The following is a 20,760-nucleotide window of genomic DNA, read 5'->3' as shown; positions in this document are numbered from 1 at the left end:
AGAGCATGACGATAATCAATTTTGGTTCACCTTGCTAAGGTTATACTCTCCAAAGTCGAATATACCGGGTGGCCCAATAGACGCGGCTATCTTTCTGAGGGAGTAAATAAAGATATTTTGAAATTTTTTTCTTGTAGTGTTTGTAGGGTGTTCAAAAGCACAATTCAAAATTGTTGTCATATATACCTGTACCCTGGTGTTCGGAAGCAAAGATATAAACCGAAGTTACACTTTTTTAAATGTGACACCTTGCATTTGACCTCAAAAATGGAATGGCAAGCTCAAATTATGATGAGTTTCTTCATATTACTCTATACCTTAGAAGCACCCTTTACGAGATAATGGCGAAAAATTTAAAATATGGTGTTTTTTGAAATAAGTATTAATAAAGAAACTAGTAATGCCAGCGATACAGACAGTATTTTTTCGGGTAAACAAGTTGGCTGCTCAAACATCAACTACAAATAATCGCCGAAATCTTTCTTATTTCAAATGGCACACCTGGTATTTCTATATCTCGTTGAACATAAAAATTCATTTCGAAACTATCTTCATAATGTTTTCCTATACCTAAACCTGATAGTTTTTCAGCAGTTTTTGACGATTATTTGTAGTTGATGTTTGAGAATTAATTGTGATCACTCTGTATATTCCAGAGTTGAAATTTGTTTTCTGTGTAGGAGTAACTCTACCCGAAAAAATACTGTCTGTATCGCTGGCGTAACTAGTTTCTTCATTAATTGTTGTAAAAAAAACTCCATATTTTCAATTTTTCCCCATTATCTCATAAAGGGTGCTTCTAATGTATGAAGTGATCTGAAGAAACTCATAATTTGAGCTTGCTATTCTATTTTTGAGGTCAAATATAGGGTGTTATATTAAAAAAGCGTAACTTTGGTCTATATCTTTGTTTTCGAACACACTGTATATATGATAATAATTTTTAATTGTGCTTTTGAACACCCTACACACACGACAATATTCTACGAAATTTTTATGACAGATTTTGCAATATTTGGTAATATATTAAAGATATATGTTCAAAGTATTGCTCAATACTTCGGGAACATGTATTTCATGAAGTTATCCAACTACCTTGGAGCTGGCGAAATATTGTTCAGAGACTTAGCAAGATAGTTTTTCGCATATTGCAGAAATATTTCACGTCAGATAACGCTCAATATAATTCAAAACATTTCATGAATTTTTAAGGAAATATTTTTTATTATTGCATATGAAATAATTTTAGAAAGATTCTAGCAGCTTTACACAAACATCGCAGAAATATATTTAGTAATATTTCAAACCCCCTTATTGGAAGATTGCGAAAATCTCTTCTGAAGATTTCAGGAAACATTTTCTTTACGTAGAAGAAATTTTGCGTAAATATACCATGCAATATTAGTATAACAATCTTTAGAAGAGATTTCACACAATGTTATAGAAAATATTGCAAATATCTATATGAAATATTTCATTAAATATTTCAATGTGAGGAAAAGTCGGACACAACATTATTTCATGAATATTTCTATATTCATAACATTGCTTATAAATATTTCATAAATATTTGACAAATATCCCTTGCTATGTGGGTAATAATTAGTGAAAGAATAGTGTTCTGATTGCAGTACTCTCCAATCACAAACTGTAAATTATTTCGTAATTTTTTAATAAAATTACCTTTTATTCGATGTATCACAATCCTCATATTCCCGTTTGAAAAAATAAATTAGAGGAGTGCGGTGCTTAGGGGGTGAGATTTATCAAATTCAAGAAAGCATACGATTAATTGCTTTCGAAATTCAAAATCGAAGGGTGCCAGGATTTTTCTTAATACATAATTCTTCGTACAAGAGTTATGTTACTTTTTTGTCACACTGTATGTAAGAAAGCTAGCACTTTCTCAACATACAGCTTTATTTTCAAATGCTACACACAGATAAAATCACAAAGTTGTCGATATATCAAAATTTGTCGAATTTATATTCGTCTGAAGTTGGAATTGATTAAATGTTACTTTATTTCAGGATGAGAAAAGCATCTTGTTCCATCGAAGAAGAGTAGATGTTGACCATGGTTTCGCTCTTATTTGACCACATCAGAGCAACACATTTCTTTCTCCGATGGAAATTACGATAACTCATTGACGTTTTGAAACGCCATTTTTCTCAAATAGTTACGGAAAGTGAAATATTTCGCAGCTGTTGAGGAAACGATATTTGCTGCCATAGCAAAGAATTGAACGATTAATACCTCCGACTGCACTAGACGATTTGAAAGAAATCTACGAGGGACGATTATAGACATTTTTGTTATCTTTAATTTGAATTCAAGTAGCCACATCCTATTCAATATCAAGAAAAAATATTGTGTGAAACACATTTAGAAATACCTATTATTTTTCGTAAATCGCTCACAATGAAAAATACTGCTTTTCTCAAGTGGTTGAACAAATAGGTTACTATATTATTTCTTCATCTAAAAAAAAGCTATGTGGAACTTTTTTCGATTTCAACTAAAACGTCATTATGAATTTTGCTGATCAGCTCTATGAGGAGGCTTAGCTTCCCTTGCTTCCTCTGACGAGCCGCCCTTGGTATATACTTATTTATGGTTGTTATATAAGCTATGTTTGAAACGACACTACTTTGAAACTTATTTTTATTTGAAGGGGGAAATAAAATCATTTTATGTTCGACTGCATCATAAACACTTTATTTATGAATTCGTTTAGAGTCCATAATTGACTACTTTATTGGACACCACTTTATTGGACTCAACTGTCACTATCATTCTGTCAAGTAAATATGTATACTAAATGCAAACAACACTTTATTCAAGGAAGAAGAATTGAACTTCGACCTAAAAACAAAATCATGAAATACTATTCTAAACATTAGTGTGGTAGTGATTATTAAAAACACATTCTTTGTCATTATGAAAATGCATGCCTGAGGAAGTCGAGCTCGAAGTGGAAGCACAGTTTTCGATCTGCAATACTCTTGATGCTTGAATCAACTACTTCCTGGCCCAATATTATGATGGCAACACTTATTTTGGTACTTTTCGTTTCATCTATGTAGTCCATAGCGAAGAACTTTTGTGAGCTTTCAATTCACTCTTGAAGTAAGCCAGAATACTGTCTTCTGTCGATTTTACAATTTTCTTTATTTTACACCACTTGTTATAGGCGCCGCATACATATTTTCATAAGCACTTTTAGATTTAGTGGGTAAGAGAGATTCTTTGGCGCTTACGGCTGAATTTTCTACGCTTTCTTCTCCAGTACTATCTATTTTTTGGATTATTATGACGTTTGTCACAAAATTAGAGAAGTAAACAACTGTGTTTACTAAGGTTGCTAAGGTCGCTGGTTACTAAGGTAAGAAAATCAAAAGCACACTTAATGTTTTTCAGTAATAAGCCATTTCAGAAAATAAAATTTCTGCATTGCAGTCCAACATAAAGCTTTGTATGCAATTCGTACATAATTAGGCTTTATGGACTTGCCCAAGTTATTGGCCTCGCTCGCTCTGCCATAAACTTTTGGACTCGTCCATAAAGACCTAATTTATGTACTTGTTACATAAATAGCTATTTCGATATTCGAAAAATATTTCTCTTAAGATCTCAAAGAACAACTCTAGCAATAAATCCATTCAACGAGCTCGGTGGAACCGTTCGGTTTTTGCTAACCAACCCTTCCACCCTGGCTACGTCCGTGAACTACATATTCTCAATTGTACTTCGATGGAGGTACCTGAAGATTGGAGGTTGTTATGATAACAACGCCCACAGTTTGAATGAGTTCGCATTCCATTTCTTAAATTACGATAAGATATTCTCATGTTATCACCCTCAAGATTACGAGTCTCTTATCACGTCGAAATTAAAAATTAATCTATCCAATGAAGGATTACGACGTATTATGGGGATTATTAGTGTTTTTGGTTGTTATTATTTTAACACAAAGCAAATATTATACAATGTACCCATTTCAATAAACCATGATGTCATTTTATTTGTTCATTCAAGCAATTATGACTGATCGTCATTTGTGGTATTATCAACCTATTTATTTACCGACATATTTCTCCGTGAGTTTCTGATTAATTTTGAGGTTGAAATACTTGAATGATTATATTTGAATCACCTTCATTCACAGTTACCTTGTCGCTATCAGTTTTACAAGAAAAAACTGATCCAATCCTATAAATTTTCGAACTGAATTAGGATTAGAAAATAATTTTTTTTTTATTAGAAAACAATAGTATTTTTGTTTACGTTTGTTTACGCCAGTTCTATCCTCTAGAACCGAAAATAAAGAGGCTTTCTTTGAAGTCTCATAACTATATTGAAAAAAAATTAATTAAATTGTATTCATGGAAGAAAATCAAACTGAACAATATTTTAAGTACAGTATGTGTAAAAAGGGTACGGCAAATTATAAGCGACAATTTTTTTGCAGGAACTATTTATATAGTCCATCCACCTATCGTTTATATAATTTCCTAAATAAATATTTTTGTCTATAGTCTTGTGTTTTATCACCTCATCATACGAAAGTTCTAGGTTCACTCGGTTCGGTCCCTTTTCTGATATAACTTTTAGAATAAAATTTCTACTGAAATAAATTTTTACCAGGAGCACCAACTGAACCGTGGATATATTTCAAGCTCAAATGGCTCCTTTCAAAGACTTCCTTCCACGTGTGACAACATGTAGGTTATTTCATATGAGAATATAGGAATAGGTAGCTCATCACATTTACTATAAAAAAATAAGTAAATCCACATATACCGCCAGATACCGTCATTACTGTTCAAGAACTACTTTTATTTTGATAGAAAATGAGGTGAATGTCCCTATTTTTGTCATTTGTCCTAAAATATTAAATTCGAACTCTGGTTAGTTCTAGGGAATAAAATTTTGATGATGTAGATATAATGATCTCAACAAGGTCATTACTAATTATTAGGGTGATTATTGGAAACAAGTGAGTTCTTATGACAAATTTCCGGAAAAAATTCAATAATTTTTCACTTCATACTTTCTCCTGATTCCGTCACTTGTTTGTCCTATTTTCGTCATAAGTATGTCTCTATTTCCCTCATATAACCTGACTCATACAATCAAAGATTAAATGAAGGACTGGAAGGAATTTTATTATTGAAAAAACAGAACATCAAATGAGTAAAACAAAATGAAACAAATACACTGCGAAAAAACTTAACGCACATTATGGAAATCTCAAATTTATTCTACAACTGAAGGTGTTCTCAATGATAATTATTTTTATCATATTTATGCATGCATATGTTATCCACTTTCAACGGTTTTCTTCAATACAGATGTTTTTTCCCAGCAGGAATAAAAAAAGATGATATTATCAGATTTTGAATGTATTGGCTCCATTCTAAAATCAGTTGCTGTCGATCAATTCTAGTGATCAATAGTTTTTCTTTCGTTTGATTTTCTACACTCGATCGCTATGCAACGCGAAACACGCAATTTGACGCAAGAGGAATGTGCCCAAGAGGTAGTTTTGCGAGAAGAAGGGTGGACATACACAAGAATTGCAGAAAGGTTTGGAGTTTCCCATACAAGTGTGTCCAGAATGTTGCAGCGATTCAGGGAGACAGGTATGAATGTCCGAAGACCAGGACAGGGTAGACCAAGGGTAACAACTGCCATTCAAGAACTTTACTTGAGACTTTCTTCGTTCTTCGACCGCTTCTTTCAAATTCATTGAGCAAACTCATGAGGTGCAAATTAGCACTCAGACAATGAGAAATCGCCTCAGAGAATATGATTTAAGGCCTCGTGTCGCGGCAAGAGGCCCAGCTCTTACCCCAGCCCATCGAAGGGCGCGTTTGGATTTTGCGAGAGAGCATATCCATTGGGAAGAGGCCGATTGGGAAAGAGTTCTCTTCACAGATGAGTCTAGATTCTGCCTCTGCCATTGTGATCGACGTTCCCTTGTATACAGACGTCCACATGAAAGATATGCTCAGTGCAATTTCCTGAATACTACTGGTTTCGGGGGAGGATCGATTATGGTATGGGGTGGAATATCTTTGACTGTTCGCACAGACCTAGTGGTCGTTGATAATGGAGCTATGAATGCTGATAAGTATATAAGGAACATTCTTGAAGAGCATGTAGTGCCATTTGACCCATACATTGGTGAAAATTTCATTTTTATGGACGATAATGCCAGACCCCATCGTGCGCGCATCGTTCAGGAGTATCTTGAAGAGGTTGAAGTCGCTCGAATGGAATGGCTAGCAAGAAGTCCAGATCTCAATCCGATTGAGCAGGTTTGGGACAACCTCAATAGAACGCTGAGAAGTTCAGAAAATCATCCAGCTACTCTTAACGACTTAGGAATCCAACTCGGAGAAATCTGGGAAGGATTAGATCAGAACATTTTAAGATCACTCATTTTGAACCGTCTTTTCCGAGCTGTAATTAACGCAAGGGGTGGAAATACCAAGTATTAAATCACTTATCAGCATTTCAGTATATTGAAAATTATTCATTTCTCTTCTTTCACATAAGATTCTGTGAAATCCTGAATTTTTCTTCCATTTAATGTGTCTTGTTTCGTTCGAAACCTTCCCGAGAGAACATAAAAAATAAGTTATAAAGTCAATGTAGACTTAACTTTCAATAAAACTGACATTTTCAGAATATGCGTTAATTTTTTTGCGCAGTGTAATTCGAAAAACTTTTTTCTTTGGTTATCAGTAATACCCTTGAAATTGATCATAACTGGTGTCCCAATTGAATATCAGCCACAGAGTAACGCTTTTTGTCTATTTTTGGAGGTATATTTCGAGTTATTCAAATTGAAACATACGTATGACGAAATTAGCTCCCATACGAGAAGTTCCATCTTTTCATGAAACAAATTATTTTTACATTAGTCGAACGTTTTTATTCACCTATCGTAATTTCGATAATTAAAATACTCATCAAAATGTATGAAGAATTTAGGTCATACAAAAAGTAACACCTTTATCTTCATAAAGTACCTACATTTTTTCCTCCCAAATCTGGTCTTGGGAAAATCGTCTAAAGTTTTTCAAAGAGATTATCACTTTGTCTCGTCGGTAGTGACGGAAATATGATCAACCGGCTTTTTTTGAACCAATTATAGTCACCCCCAAGTAGTTCGGACATTGTATAAAGACTGAATGTGAAAAAATTCAGTTGATATGATTTTGCAAGCGAGGCACCTTGCACTATTTTTGAACTGACATACGTTTTCATCTAGTTTATTTCCTCAGACAGTGTGATTTTGAAATAAACATGGAACCCTATAAGTCACTCTCCTTATTAAGTTGTATAATCTATTTCCACAACAGCGCCCAAGACACGACTGTCGAATAATTTTTGATAGAAGTGCTATTCTGCCTAAAAAGGGAAAATAGGAAGAAAATATTGAAAAATGTGCTTTACATTCGAATAACACCACATTTTTTATATACGTCCATGGAAATTTTTATTCTGGCATAAAAACTTAAACGAATGTGACAAATTTTGGGACACTGACGGAATTAGGGACATTTACCTTGCTTGGTTATTATTATGTCCCAACTTGATATTCGTAGTATCTGATCAACTGAGCTAGAATAAACTTAGCTCTGAATATTGTTCGGTCGTGGAAGTTGCCTGACTCGGGGTCAGCGTTTTTGTCATAATTGCTAGCGACGCCTTGCGGACAGGAAACATCTCCACTGCCAATCATCATAATAATAATAATTTCATCGCCGAAATCTCCGAAAGTTTTTAAGAAACAGAGTAATCTCTTGATATCTCGCTGCAGTTATAGCACCATTCTTCATCTATATTATTGTGAAATCATCTATATTATTGTGAAATCATCTATATTAAGTGAACCAGAGCGATATTGGGCAACTTTGAGTGAAGTGCCTTGTCTTCTCTATCAGCTAGGTACTGGAGGGAGGTTAGTTCATTGTTTCCCTTCCCTTTGGAACCCCCTTTCTGCTACCAGACCAGTGGAGTTTACCCAAGTTTCTTCTTAAGCCCGTTGGGGTAAGAGATTGCATTTTCACCTGCTCAGTTGCTCAATACCTACAATAATAATCATCTGAAATTGGTCGCAAATCCTTTGCGACCATTTAAATACTAGGTATCACTCCAATTACATCTTATGAAATGAAATATCAAGATACCAGCTTCTTTGAAGGCCAATTCACACAGCAAAATGACATAAAATGTCCTTTGTGGTTTACTTCGAAGGAAAATAAAAATAATCACCCAATGAAAATTGACACTCACTTATCAGATTATATTCTACGCTTAATTTCGCACAAAATCACCTGCTAGATACAATTTGAATTTTCATTAACATTTTATCAATATAATCGAATAATTTGATCGCATTTATGACTCAACACATTTTTTGTGCGAGTTAGTTATCAGGTTTGAAACTTACGTATAACGCTAGTGTCTACATCTATTTTATTTTAATTTAACTTGGGAAAAAAATTGAAGAGAAAAGCGATATCGAAATCCTTCTATTTATAATTTTGTAATTTTTATTTATATATAGGCTAGATGCTGAAAAAATTGATTCAGGAAAATTTCTTCGGAACTGTCAGTTCTTCTTTATGAGATGGTAGTGTTCTGATGAGGATTTTCTACCTTAGCGTCTAAAGCTACTAGCTCAAGATTTTTTCACTTCGTAGTTCTGTTTTACACGATTATGGTCATGCATGTTTTTTTCACAATTTCATTGAAAAAAAAATTCAAGAGTAGTTATAGACCAATATTCCAATATCATCCTCAGATATTTAATGATAAGATAAGTAAAAACAGAACAAGGCTGGAAGTTTCACAAAAGGGATTCCTTAAATAATTTTACGTAATCCGGAAACAATATCAGGAAACAGGACTAAAAAATGCTACAAAAGGCCTACAATTTATTCGAGACATAGTTACAACGTATAGTACATCAACAATTTCTTACCAAAGATGTCTAATAATGATGGGGATTCAGATATTGATGTCGGAAAAAAGATTTATTTTAAGATTCCGGGCTTATCTGAACAAATGAGACGTTGTAACTAATGAAAATGTAAAGATAGTATTTTATAACCTAAAAACTATAGGAAAAATCATCTTTAGTAATTTGAATGATAGATTAGATGAAGGACAACTTTCAGGATTGATTTATAAGATCCCTTGCTCAAGTTGCAATAAGGTATATATCGGTCAAACAAGACAGTATTCAAATAATAGGATAAAACAGCATAAAAATGATTTAAAAAATATTAGAAATAGGGAAAAAACAGCACTTTGTTCCCATTACTTTGATGAATCTCATATAATAGATTTTGATATAGTGAGTGTTTGTGAGAGAGAGGGAAATGGTAAAAAGAGGAATATTTTAGAGATGATTTATATTGGTTTATTTGATTCCATGAACTATAGAACGGACACTGAAAATTTGGCTGGACATTACAATTCCATCATTAGAAAACACAAGTGTCTTGCTCACCCAGGTTAGGTTATAGAATATTTAGGATATTGTTAATGTTAGTGTATGTATATATAACTATAGAATAAAATTAAAAAAAAGAAAACTTATGATATAGTAAAAGATTATTTATACAATAAATTATATAATTAAAGAAAAAAATAAATAAATAAATAATAATAATATAGAATATATCAAAATAATATAAAATAAAAAAAATAATAATAATGATCATACATTGAGGATATTTGTTTCACTTATGCGATATTTGTTAACGATATTTATTAAAAATAGACTGTAATATGTAATTGTGAAGAATTGTTTTGATATTGGATGTAAAGTTGTTGTTGTTGTTTGGTGTTCTGTCGGTTCTTCTGTGTCACCGTATGTTGCTGAGTCGTGCTCAGTTTTTTCGATATCATTGAATGTGACTAGATGCTAATTTTGCCCTTTTCCTTTTTTTGCGATTAGCAAGAATATCTTTATGGTAGCCCATTTTTGTATTTTATTGCATCAATTGATGAATTGGTTTTCTTAGACATCTTTGGTACGAAATTGTTGATGTACTATACGTTGTAACTATGTCTCGAATAAATTGTAGGCCTGAGGAAGCAAGAGACATCTTGCGAAACGTCGCCACGGTTGTCATGAAACCATAGTTTCTTTCATTTTTTAGTCCTGTTTCCTGATATTGTTTCCGGATTGTTTAATATAGAGGACGCTAATGCCCGTAGTTTTATTTTACATAATATTCAATTTTTCATTGTTGAAAATCTAAATGGAAATACAAATTTTTATTCTCAAGAGAAGATCGAACCTATCGCCAGCTACCAGTCATGAATATAGTAGAAATTATGCAATGGAAGCTACAGGGGGTACCTACAGACTATGGAGGCTACCCTCACCCTCACCCTTCATACATACAACAAAACGATTACCTAATCGTCGCGCAAAAAGTTTAGACAACATATTTGCAACAGAATTGCTTAAACTGATAACTTGAAATACCAGGTGGCCAAAAAGCTGGTTTCTGATTTCTTCAAATAATGAATTGGTGTGGCCGGTACTTGATGAAAATCAATAATTGAACCGAAAACTTGATAACAAGGTTGTTCAAGCACATCACGTATTTCGCTATCACAGTAGCATCTTTTTATGTTTCACTCCTTCTGAAATTTTTATTTCATATTCAAGAGATGGGGGTAAAATTTTCAACCTAATGGTACAATGTTGCACAGACTATTTTCAGGATTCTTATTATCATTGCCATTTCAGCTGATTTTGGAGCAACAAGTAATGAATTTATTTAGTGTATAAAAGTTTCATACCATCAGTTCCTATATTCTTTCAAACCACTAGCCAAATTCAATGAAGTATCTGATCCATTTCGCGAACAAAATGAAGACAAATGATTTGTCCTTTAAACAACTCGCATAATGGTTTTTCAACTAAACATAAAATAATAAGGTAACTACGAGAGGAATTAAATGAATCTGTACTAGATGATATCCACATTAATACTCGAAGATCAGTTCGTAGTGTATTTAAAACATATAGAAATTGATCAAAACATGAAATTTCAGATTCAATTAAAAATATGCTGCGTTATCAAAATGCAGTAAATAATGACGAAGAAAGATTAAAACCTGCCTCATACCATAAAATCAATACAAGCAATTTTCAACATAACCGCAATTGTATTAATGTAGGTGCATTATTTTTTTCCCCATATTAAACTATGCAGGAGAGGTAATATGAAGTTAAGTGTATAATATTTGGTGCATTCAATAGTAGATACCATATTTAATACTAATAGAGAACTATGAACAACTCCAGAACAAAACCAAAAAGTTCTTAATCAACTTAAAGCCATATTCACTCTCTGAATATTTTGTATAATTTATGTACTGTGACACTATTCCATTTCATGTCTTCTTGTATGGTCTCCTGTATGAAAAGCATATCTGAAATAAAGATTTTAACTATCTATCTATTTATGGTTCACTCTTCATCTATTGGTGATTTGGCGAACAGTTATACAGGGTGAGACAAGGTGAACTCATCGGATTCTTGTAGCCAAATGATATTATTTTTCAGTACATACTCTGTGGAAGTATATGTATGTATACTGCATTCACATTTATTTTAGCAGTCGGTTGGCCATGAAATAATTTTCTCAAGTTTTTGTAACTAGAACGGAGTAAGGTTGGCACTCATGAAATGTCGTTAATGTCATAACGCCGTTGCCACAACTAATATCAATTTTTATTACGAAAATCCCGAAAGTGATTAATAAAAGAGACAGGATTTCAGGAAGTGCTATTCAGAATTCAGGTTCGCTCATTCAAATAGTTATACCCTGATATTCTAAAATCCATAATACGTCAGACGGTATGGAACTTATTCAATGTAGGAGAATTTATATGATATTTCATCTGAATCTAAACGACTAATACTTCAGCTGAATATTTCCACAATCAGAAAGATTGTGAATGAAGAGGATGACAAAGAATTTCCTTCTATTGGGAGACCCAAAAAAGTGGTGGCATTTGAGAATTTTATGTTTGAGTGAATTAATGCGAAATGTTTACTACAGGATTTTCGATTAATGTCATCGCAGAATAAGTTCCCGAAAATTGATTTTTTTATTGTTCATTCGACTTGTTCTATACATTGTAAATATCTGAAGGTACCAATAAATACCTAATTATTTTATCAATATTATCAATGCACTAAGATGAACAGCCACAAATACTCGCCAGTTGTCCTGCTAATTGTTTATTCATGTGAAATTTTTGTTCAAAGGTGAAGTTCATCTTGATTGAAACTTTAATTCCTTTTACTTATATTGATGCAAGATGATTTTTGTTGAAGAATTTAACATTCTTGTAATTATCTGTTGATTCCTTCGGGAGATACCCATTCCCAACCACTGCAACAAATGTATTTCATCTTCGGGTTAATATTTTTGAAATCTACAACTGATGTAACGTATTCAAACTTTAGCCAAAGAAGATAACGAACATTACCTCTGCTCAAGCTAGTGCATATTATGATATTACACTGATCTCTTGTATTTTCCATGCAAATAACTGGATTTGGTATGCCTTCAATCAGTTTGTATAAACTTCAATTATGTTCGTCACATATTTTCCGAAGAGATTCGACATTGTGATAAAATACGTAATAACATAAATTTTTACGAGAACAGGCAACATAGCTTTGATTTAAAACCCAAAAATGTTTTGACAAGCGTCATAACCCCACATTTTCGTACTATACAGAGTGAAATGTGTCAAATTTTCATGGCCAACCGATTGCTAAAATAAAAGTGAATGGAGTATATGTCGATCTGATCTACATTTAAAAATAATGAATTTTAGACAAGGTATTCGAAAAGAGCGTGACATATCAAAGTAATATTTTTTTTGAATGGAATAACTTGTATTTTCTTGCATTTTTTAATTCTTCGAGTAAAAATAAGCTGACTTTGCTGAAGCATCCCTCTGTAATTTCAACTTTATCTCACATTTAAATGTTGTCAAAAACATTCACTATCATTGGATTTAGCCACGGTAGGTGTACGAAATTTTGATCGCTTTCAGCTAGTTACTGAGACCTTTTGTTCTGCTTTTTATAATAGTGTAACAACGGAATATCGCAATAAAGAGTTAAATAATATTATTAGCAAATTGAATTTGAACACTCTCAACTTACAGTTGATTTTCTTTAGAGTTGATGCAGCAGAATTTGGTATGGATGTATTTGTGTTTTCTTATAATTCTGCAAACACTCGATTGACTTATACCTGTTGCATTAGCAATGGCTCTAGTACTGGTATTGTGATCTTCAATCAAATATTGCATAACTTCGAAAATGTGTTCCTCATTCTCAGTATAGCTGGTTTCGATATCTCTCGAACACTATACTCGATACTACCTGTTCTTCGAAATCTGGCTAAAAATCTCTCCAATACATTTTTATCAGAATGCTCTTGATCTGGGTACTTTTGTGCATAAGCCTTTGTGACGCTTATAAGCAATTTCTGTACTACTGTCCAATGGTTAAAATTATGTTGAATAAGTATTACTCTATTTGACAGGAGCTTGGAACAACAATTGACCTTGAAGAGTTGAATGTATTACTTAAGCATATGACTACTATATAAAATAATGTCAATTCATAAAAATCATTTACCTAAATCACCATTTAGGTATAGGAAACTATTATATGGTTCGAAAAGAAATGAAAAGGTGAGTCTTGTCTCGTGGAAAAATATAGGGTGTGTCATTTGAAATAAAAAAGATATTTGAGTTCAAATATGGTGTATGTATTCCTGATAATATAAAACATACTATACTATTTATCCTCTCACCCTCAAGTCACAGTAACTAGCTGAAACGCTGGATTTGACTGACCGGTCAAACTTTCAATGATATTGAATTTCTCTGACAGTTATATTTTGAGTTATACTTGAATATTTTACAAACGAAGAGGATAAGGTATGGGGATACTTCAGCAAAGTTATTTTTTCTCAAAGAATTCAAAAATGCAAGAAAATAAATGGTGTTCCTTTTGAGAAATTTAACTTTGATATGTCACGCTCTCTTCAAATACCTCGTATGAAAGTCATTATTTTTGAAATGTAGTCCCTTCGACATCGACATATATTTTCACAGATCGTTTACTGGAAAAACATAACATTTGGCCACGAGAGTCCGAGGCGTTCAGCTTGACTCATCCCTCGACTCACCCAGAGCATATACAGTGTGAGTCTTTGACTCGTACAAATATTTTAACAGTATATTCTTGAGGTAAAAAAAAACAATTTTTCCTATACCATTTTTTCCGATGCGGCCCTGATAAAAAGTTATAGCCATTTTAAATTTCCATAATGAGCTGTGTCACCCCTAGAGAAATAATATTACCTTCAGAATAACAAGATGAATCTATGACACTACACATTTGTGGATTTTTTGAACAGAGTTGCATTCAGCCAAAATACCCAATTTCCCGAATATCACAGATATTTTTTATTTTTCAACATCAAATTACTCGAAAACGGCGCATTATACCAGAAAATATGAACAATAGGTACTTTTATTTCACAAACGTTCAATAATTCATTCATTAGCGTCCAACTTAGTTTCAAGAGTTGGGTTCTTTGAATTTTTGGTATTTTTATAGTACGTAATGGTCATAATGAGAAAACTGGAAGACGTGGGTGATATCTTGTATAAAAAAAATATTTATCAAATAAATGAAAAACTATATTCCGAAATTCATTTCATTCGATAAAACCTATTTGTGGGATAGAACTAAACATTTTATGGTTTTTCACCAACCTGTATCTTTCAAACCGAGCCAATTCAAAAAAATGATATATGAGAAAAGTGTCTTTTGATCTTAAGAATCTACTGTTAAAATAAATTAAAGTTCCTTTAATTTTAAACCCTACTAAAAATGACAGTTAAAGAAGCTTTAAGCTTGAAGTGTCTTTAAATTTGATTATGAAACTGGACGTTAATAGGGTTAAAGGAAGCTTTAAAATTAAAGCGACTTTAGGTTTGATTATGAAACCGGCAGTGAGTTTAAAAAAATCATGGTCGTTTAATCATTATCGTTACATTTTCAACCAATTTGTCCTCATAATCAATAGACACAGGATATTTACTTATACCTCAAACAAACCGCTTTACTTATAGGAAGAACTCGAAAAATGTTGCTGATCTACAGAAAAAAATTCACAAAATGAGGAGGTGTTTCGAGTATTTACATTAACCTTCGAAAAATCACATTGAGGATTCACTCAGTACTGGTACATCTCGTGCTACATATAATAGTTCTGACCTGAGAGACTTATACTGATGAGATTTACTAGAACCGAAACGCGGAATTCCACAGATATTTTTTATTTTTTTAATTAAATAACTCGAAAACGAAGCATTATATGAGGAATTATGAAGAATACTTTCATTTTCCAAAATGATCTAATAAGTCAGAGTTCAACTTTTGAGAGTTGGTTCTTCGAATTTCTGCTACGTTTATGTCATGTAATGGCCATAATGAAGAACCTGGAATATGTGGGGAGAATTTTGTGTTCGGAGAAGATTCATTAAAAACTATATTCCGAAAATGTATACTTTTGATAAAATTTATTGAAGAATATTCAGCAGCCTGTATCTTTTCAACAGAGCCGAATTGGACAAAACGGTAAAAAGAAATAGTGTTTCTTTGACCACAGGAATCTCCAGTTTAAATGAATGTACACGAGAAAGATTCACTCTGTATACTGAAAATACTCAAGTACTTATAGGTTCTTACTCGTTATGAGTTTTCAACACTACCGGGTCAGAATTTTTGGAATAATTGGAAATTGTTTCTGGAAGCCAAGCAGCAAGCGCTCTTCGGATCATATCTCCATTCAGAGGAGAAATAAAGATTTAATTTTTTTTATTACCTAACGGTACAAGCTCTACAAAGTGAAAACAATCCGGTGAAAAACAATCCGGTGACAAGGGTTTTCAGATTTGCGTGGGCAGACATCGACATTGTTTTTTTCTTCTAGCAGACTGCATTTCTAATGAATTTTTCCGTTTTCACGAAATTCTCAACGGTTTTCTACATTTTCAGCATAACAGAGGTATTTTCGTCATTCATATTATCTGGAAATATGGATTGAAAAATATTAGTTATTTTCAATGCTACACCCTCTATATTATCGATTCTTCAGAAGCGCATTCGAGAGAGCTACTAAATTCATAAAATATTTTCTATATTGATTCAAAAAAATTCCATTTTTCGGAAAAACTTGTGTACTTAGACCAAAAAATACTGAATTTTGTAGATCTTTCGAAGGCGCTTCTAATAGTTCTGATGAATATATAGTATACGGGGTGTTACATTGGTAATAAGGAAGATTCTTCTGTGATCGGATTCTTTCAACTTTGACCGCTAGGTAATAAAAATGCACCTTAAAATTAAATTTTATCTGTTTCTTGAATGGAGAAATGGTTTGAAATTTAATGAATTGGACAAGAATTTGCAGAACACTTGTGCTTAAAGCTTCCAGAGAATCCAAAGTCTAACAGTCCCTCAAAAAAAGACACCTTGTACAAAAAACATATGTACTTCCAATATTATTATCTTTACCATCGCTTTTTGTTATAACTTGATTCAATCGCTACTTTGTGAAGCTTATACGTATGCTCATTACAGAGAACAAGGTATTATTTATATTTTGAAACTTAGGCTTAAGTTTTTTATGATGTTTAGTATCTACAAGATATTTTGAAAATTCATAGAAATATTTGGGTACCTAAAAGTTATCCGTTCGGAATCCAAAGACGCTTTAATCCTAGGAACTAGCTTTGGTCAAGTATATTTCATAAATAAAAATTATCTCATAGATCATCGAAACGTGCAGTCAAGGTCAATTGGGTGTCCGAGAACCCGACCGAGAACCCATGTATAAGTACCCACCAAATAGGTAATCCAAGAGATTCTTGAATGGTAAAAAATGCTTACCACCTTCGTTGAATATCGTTGACTTTCTGCATTGTCGATAAAATTCTACCTGACTCAAATAACATTGAAATTGCATATGAAATGAATGTAAAATTTTTGTACCTACCGAAGTAAACGGGCTTTTCGCACTTAGGACAATTCGGCATTTTGAGAGTCAGAGTCAACACCAAAACAACAACAAAAACAACAAGTGTTCCTATGAACCACTCAGATGTAGGTTAACTGGTTAACTAAACCGCGTTGAAGCCAGCGAAGTTGTTTGAAGTGTGCGCGCTGCCCCGTTCAATTTTGTTTAATCAGCCACGAAACGGTTCGACAGTGCGCCGTCTTCCCATATATGCAGTAATAAGAGAATGGTTTATTTTATTGAAATTACTATCTACATAGGCGTACTGAAAAGGTATACTATAAACGTAGGGATTATACATTGAAGATAACCGTATAAGGCGATCGATTCATCGAATATCAAATGTCGAAGGAATTGGTGACCCGAAATTTAACGCTGTTGAACCATATGTCCATAATTTGTCAGACAAAATATCGATTATGAATATGTACTACGTGGAATTTGAAGTTTAAACTGAATCGCTGTAACAGTATTTCAGAAAATTTGAAAGATGACAACCATGTGGTATATAATTCACTAATATTTATCTATTCAAGTAATATGAGAATAGTTCCAACAGCAGATGTCGAAAATATCATGTCATATTTCGTTGTTTGGACCAAAATTTCCTCATGTACTGAAGGTATTGTAGATAAATACTTTTCAATAGTCAAAGTGCATTAAATGTCATGAATGCTTTAATCCAAAATGTATCTATTGATTAATCAGAAAAGAAACTTGTTAAAACTATGAGCAGCGGATGTATACTCCATTCACTTTTATTTTAGCACTCGGTTGGCCATGGAAATTTCACACATTCCACTCTGTATAGTACGAAAATGTGAGGTTATGACGCTCATCAAAACATTTTTGGGTTTTAAATCAGCGCTATGTTGTCCGCTGTACGTAAAAGTTTCAGTAATTAGGTTTTTTATCAAAATATCGAATCACTTCGGAAAATATGAAGTCGAAAATATGCGACGAACATAATTGACGCTTATAAGAACTGATTGAAAGCATACCAAATCTAGTTATTTGCATGAAAAATACAAGAGATCAGTTTTCAAATATATTTATTTTTGCTATGGAAGAAAATTGACACATAAAGTCGCATCCACACTATGCCGAACGACATCATTCGACCTGAGTCGAGCGGAAAAGTCGAAAGAGTCGAATCGAATCATGTCGCTTCCAACCCGAATCAGCGCGGTCCCGCTCAAAGAAAGTCGAATCGAATGAAGTGAAAATTCATAGTGTGGACGTGTCGGATGGGATTCAGATCAGTCGACACCTTGATGAAGACGATCTTTGAAGAATTAGTGGTCTAAATTCCAATGAATTAATAAACTACCAATTACAAAATCGCCCTGAAATAATTTCAATATTCATGTTATTTAAAATTCTTATATTATTTGGAAGTGCATTGAATAATTTTATGCACATGTACGAAGGATGTTTTTCCGTTATGGATAATCTGTGAATGGGATAGTGTAGGTTTTCTGATCTTGTGTCATAATCATGCTGAGTAGTATATACCTCAAACTTTTCTCTGTGCTTGAAAAAAAATATCAAACAATCAAATATATATAAGGCATACAGAGTTAAAATTCTATTATTCTTGAAAACTCCTCTACAAGACTCTCTAAAGGATAAATGACACATGATTCTTAAAATTTTTTTTTGAACTTTGAAAATTACATCTACCGCTGAACTACTTCCCCAGAAAATTATACCATACCTCATAATTGACTCAGCGTTCGCGAAATAGACTATCCTCAATTCTTTCTCACTTATATACTTTGACAATGTTCTTATGCCAAAACTGATTTTACTTAGTTTTATAGATAAGTATTCAATGTGATCGTACCATTTCAAAAATCTATCAACATATAGACCCAGAAACTTTACAGAATCTTTCACTGGTACACTTCTATTTCCGAGCTGCAAGATGTCATTCAGATCTCGGCGCGATTTATCAGTACTGAAAATTAATGCTGCAGTTTTGTCCTCATTTATTATAAGTTTATTGGAGTAGAGCCAATTTTTGATTATTGTGAAAGTTTCATCAGCTTTATCACCGAGAATTGAAAAATTCTGACCTTCTAATAATATGTTTGTATCATCTACAAAACAAGTAATAATAATTAAGAGGCATTTGATTAATATACACAGATCATTTACATACAGAATGAATAATATCGGGCCTAGTACACTACCCTGAGGTACTCCTGTTTCAATCTTTTTGAACTCTGATTCAGACAACACATCTTCGACTCTTACAGCAACTTTCTGATGGCGACCTCCGAGGTAGGACTCAAACCACCCTTTTACCTCATTACGAACGCCCATTTTTTCAAGTTTTTTGAGTAGATAACCATGATTGAGGCAATCGTATGCTCTTGTTTGATCAATAAATAGACCTAAACCGAGTCCATCTCTTTCCAGTATTTTTATTATTTCATGAGTGAATTGAAAAATGGCTGTGATCGGAGACCTATCCCCAAGGTAACCATGTTGTGAGTCACTAAATATTTTATTTCTCATGCAAAATTCTACAAGCCTTGAAGACATCGCTTTTTCAAATATCCGTGAAAAACTAGCGAGAAGGTTTATAGGCCTATAGTTTTCAAGTGCATTTTTATTTCCTCTTTTGTAAATAGGTTTTATTAATGAATATTTCAGCTGATTAGGGAATATTCCAAATTTGAAAGAATTATTGACAATATATGAAATCACAGTACTCAGTTCATCGCTACATGATTTGATTAGTGATAGAGGTATCTCATCATATCCACTGCAATGTTTATTTTTGAAACTTTTAATTATTTGAACAATTTCTTCGGGTGAAACTTGTGAGAGGGTGAATGTTTCCTTTATTTCTGGAGAATAATCAACAAAGGGAAGATCAATAATTTCTTTAGACAACTTCTGAATGAGTGATTCAAAAAACGTGGAAAAACTGTTTGACACCTCGGATGGTGACCCTTCAACATAACATTCATTGTTAAGAGTTTTCCCTGTTATATCATTTACTATAGACCACATCATTTTTGATTTGTTATCTGAACCTTGAATTTTTTTTTCATAGTATGAAGCTTTTGATTTCAATAGAAGAGACTCATAGTTTTTCTTCTCAATTTTATAAAGATCGTCATATACTTTGTGGTGAGTTCTCAGTAACAAAAGATTATCTAATTTATTTTTACATTCTATAATTTCCTGAGTCACAAACATCTTTGTGGAATCCTCTTTTTTAACATGAACCAGTTTTTTTGGGAATTTCTCAAAAAAAATCAATAAAAATATCTCAACAAAGCTTTCCCATTGAGAATTCACGTCATAATCTGGTGCTTCAAATACAGACGCCCAGTCCTGCTCCCTCAGATCACTCCTGAAAGCCTCGATAGCCTCAGAAGTGAAAAATCTTCTGAATATTGGTTTGTTGGTGTTTATTTTATGGAATTTAAAAGAAATTTTTTGACCAAAGTGATCTGATATTACAGTTCTGAGCACCTGAGATTCACATTCAGAGCTATGAAAAGTGGTAAAAATATTATCTAAGCAACTACTACTGTTAGGTGTTATTCTGGTTGCTTCATGAATTGTTTGAGATAGT

At 32.9% G+C, this 20,760-nt stretch overlaps 1 protein-coding gene across 1 annotated transcript in view; it reads right to left on the bottom strand.

The window, feature by feature from the left end:
* The window catches only part of LOC123322720 (cysteine-rich protein 1-like), a 31,396-nt gene extending 14,016 nt beyond the window's left edge, over positions 1-17,380 (bottom strand). The window contains exon 1 of the mRNA XM_044910707.1: positions 17,145-17,380. Coding sequence (XP_044766642.1) covers positions 17,145-17,184 — 40 coding nt within the window. The 5' untranslated portion in view covers positions 17,185-17,380. The remainder of the gene's footprint in view (positions 1-17,144) is intronic.
* Positions 17,381-20,760: the final 3,380 nt, after the last annotated feature.

The sequence above is a fragment of the Coccinella septempunctata genome, chromosome 1 (genome assembly GCF_907165205.1).
Source record: "Coccinella septempunctata chromosome 1, icCocSept1.1, whole genome shotgun sequence".
Classification (NCBI taxonomy): Eukaryota; Metazoa; Arthropoda; class Insecta; order Coleoptera; family Coccinellidae; genus Coccinella; species Coccinella septempunctata.
Note: the sequence above shows the minus strand (reverse complement) of the source record. Positions and strands in the feature narration are given on the sequence as shown.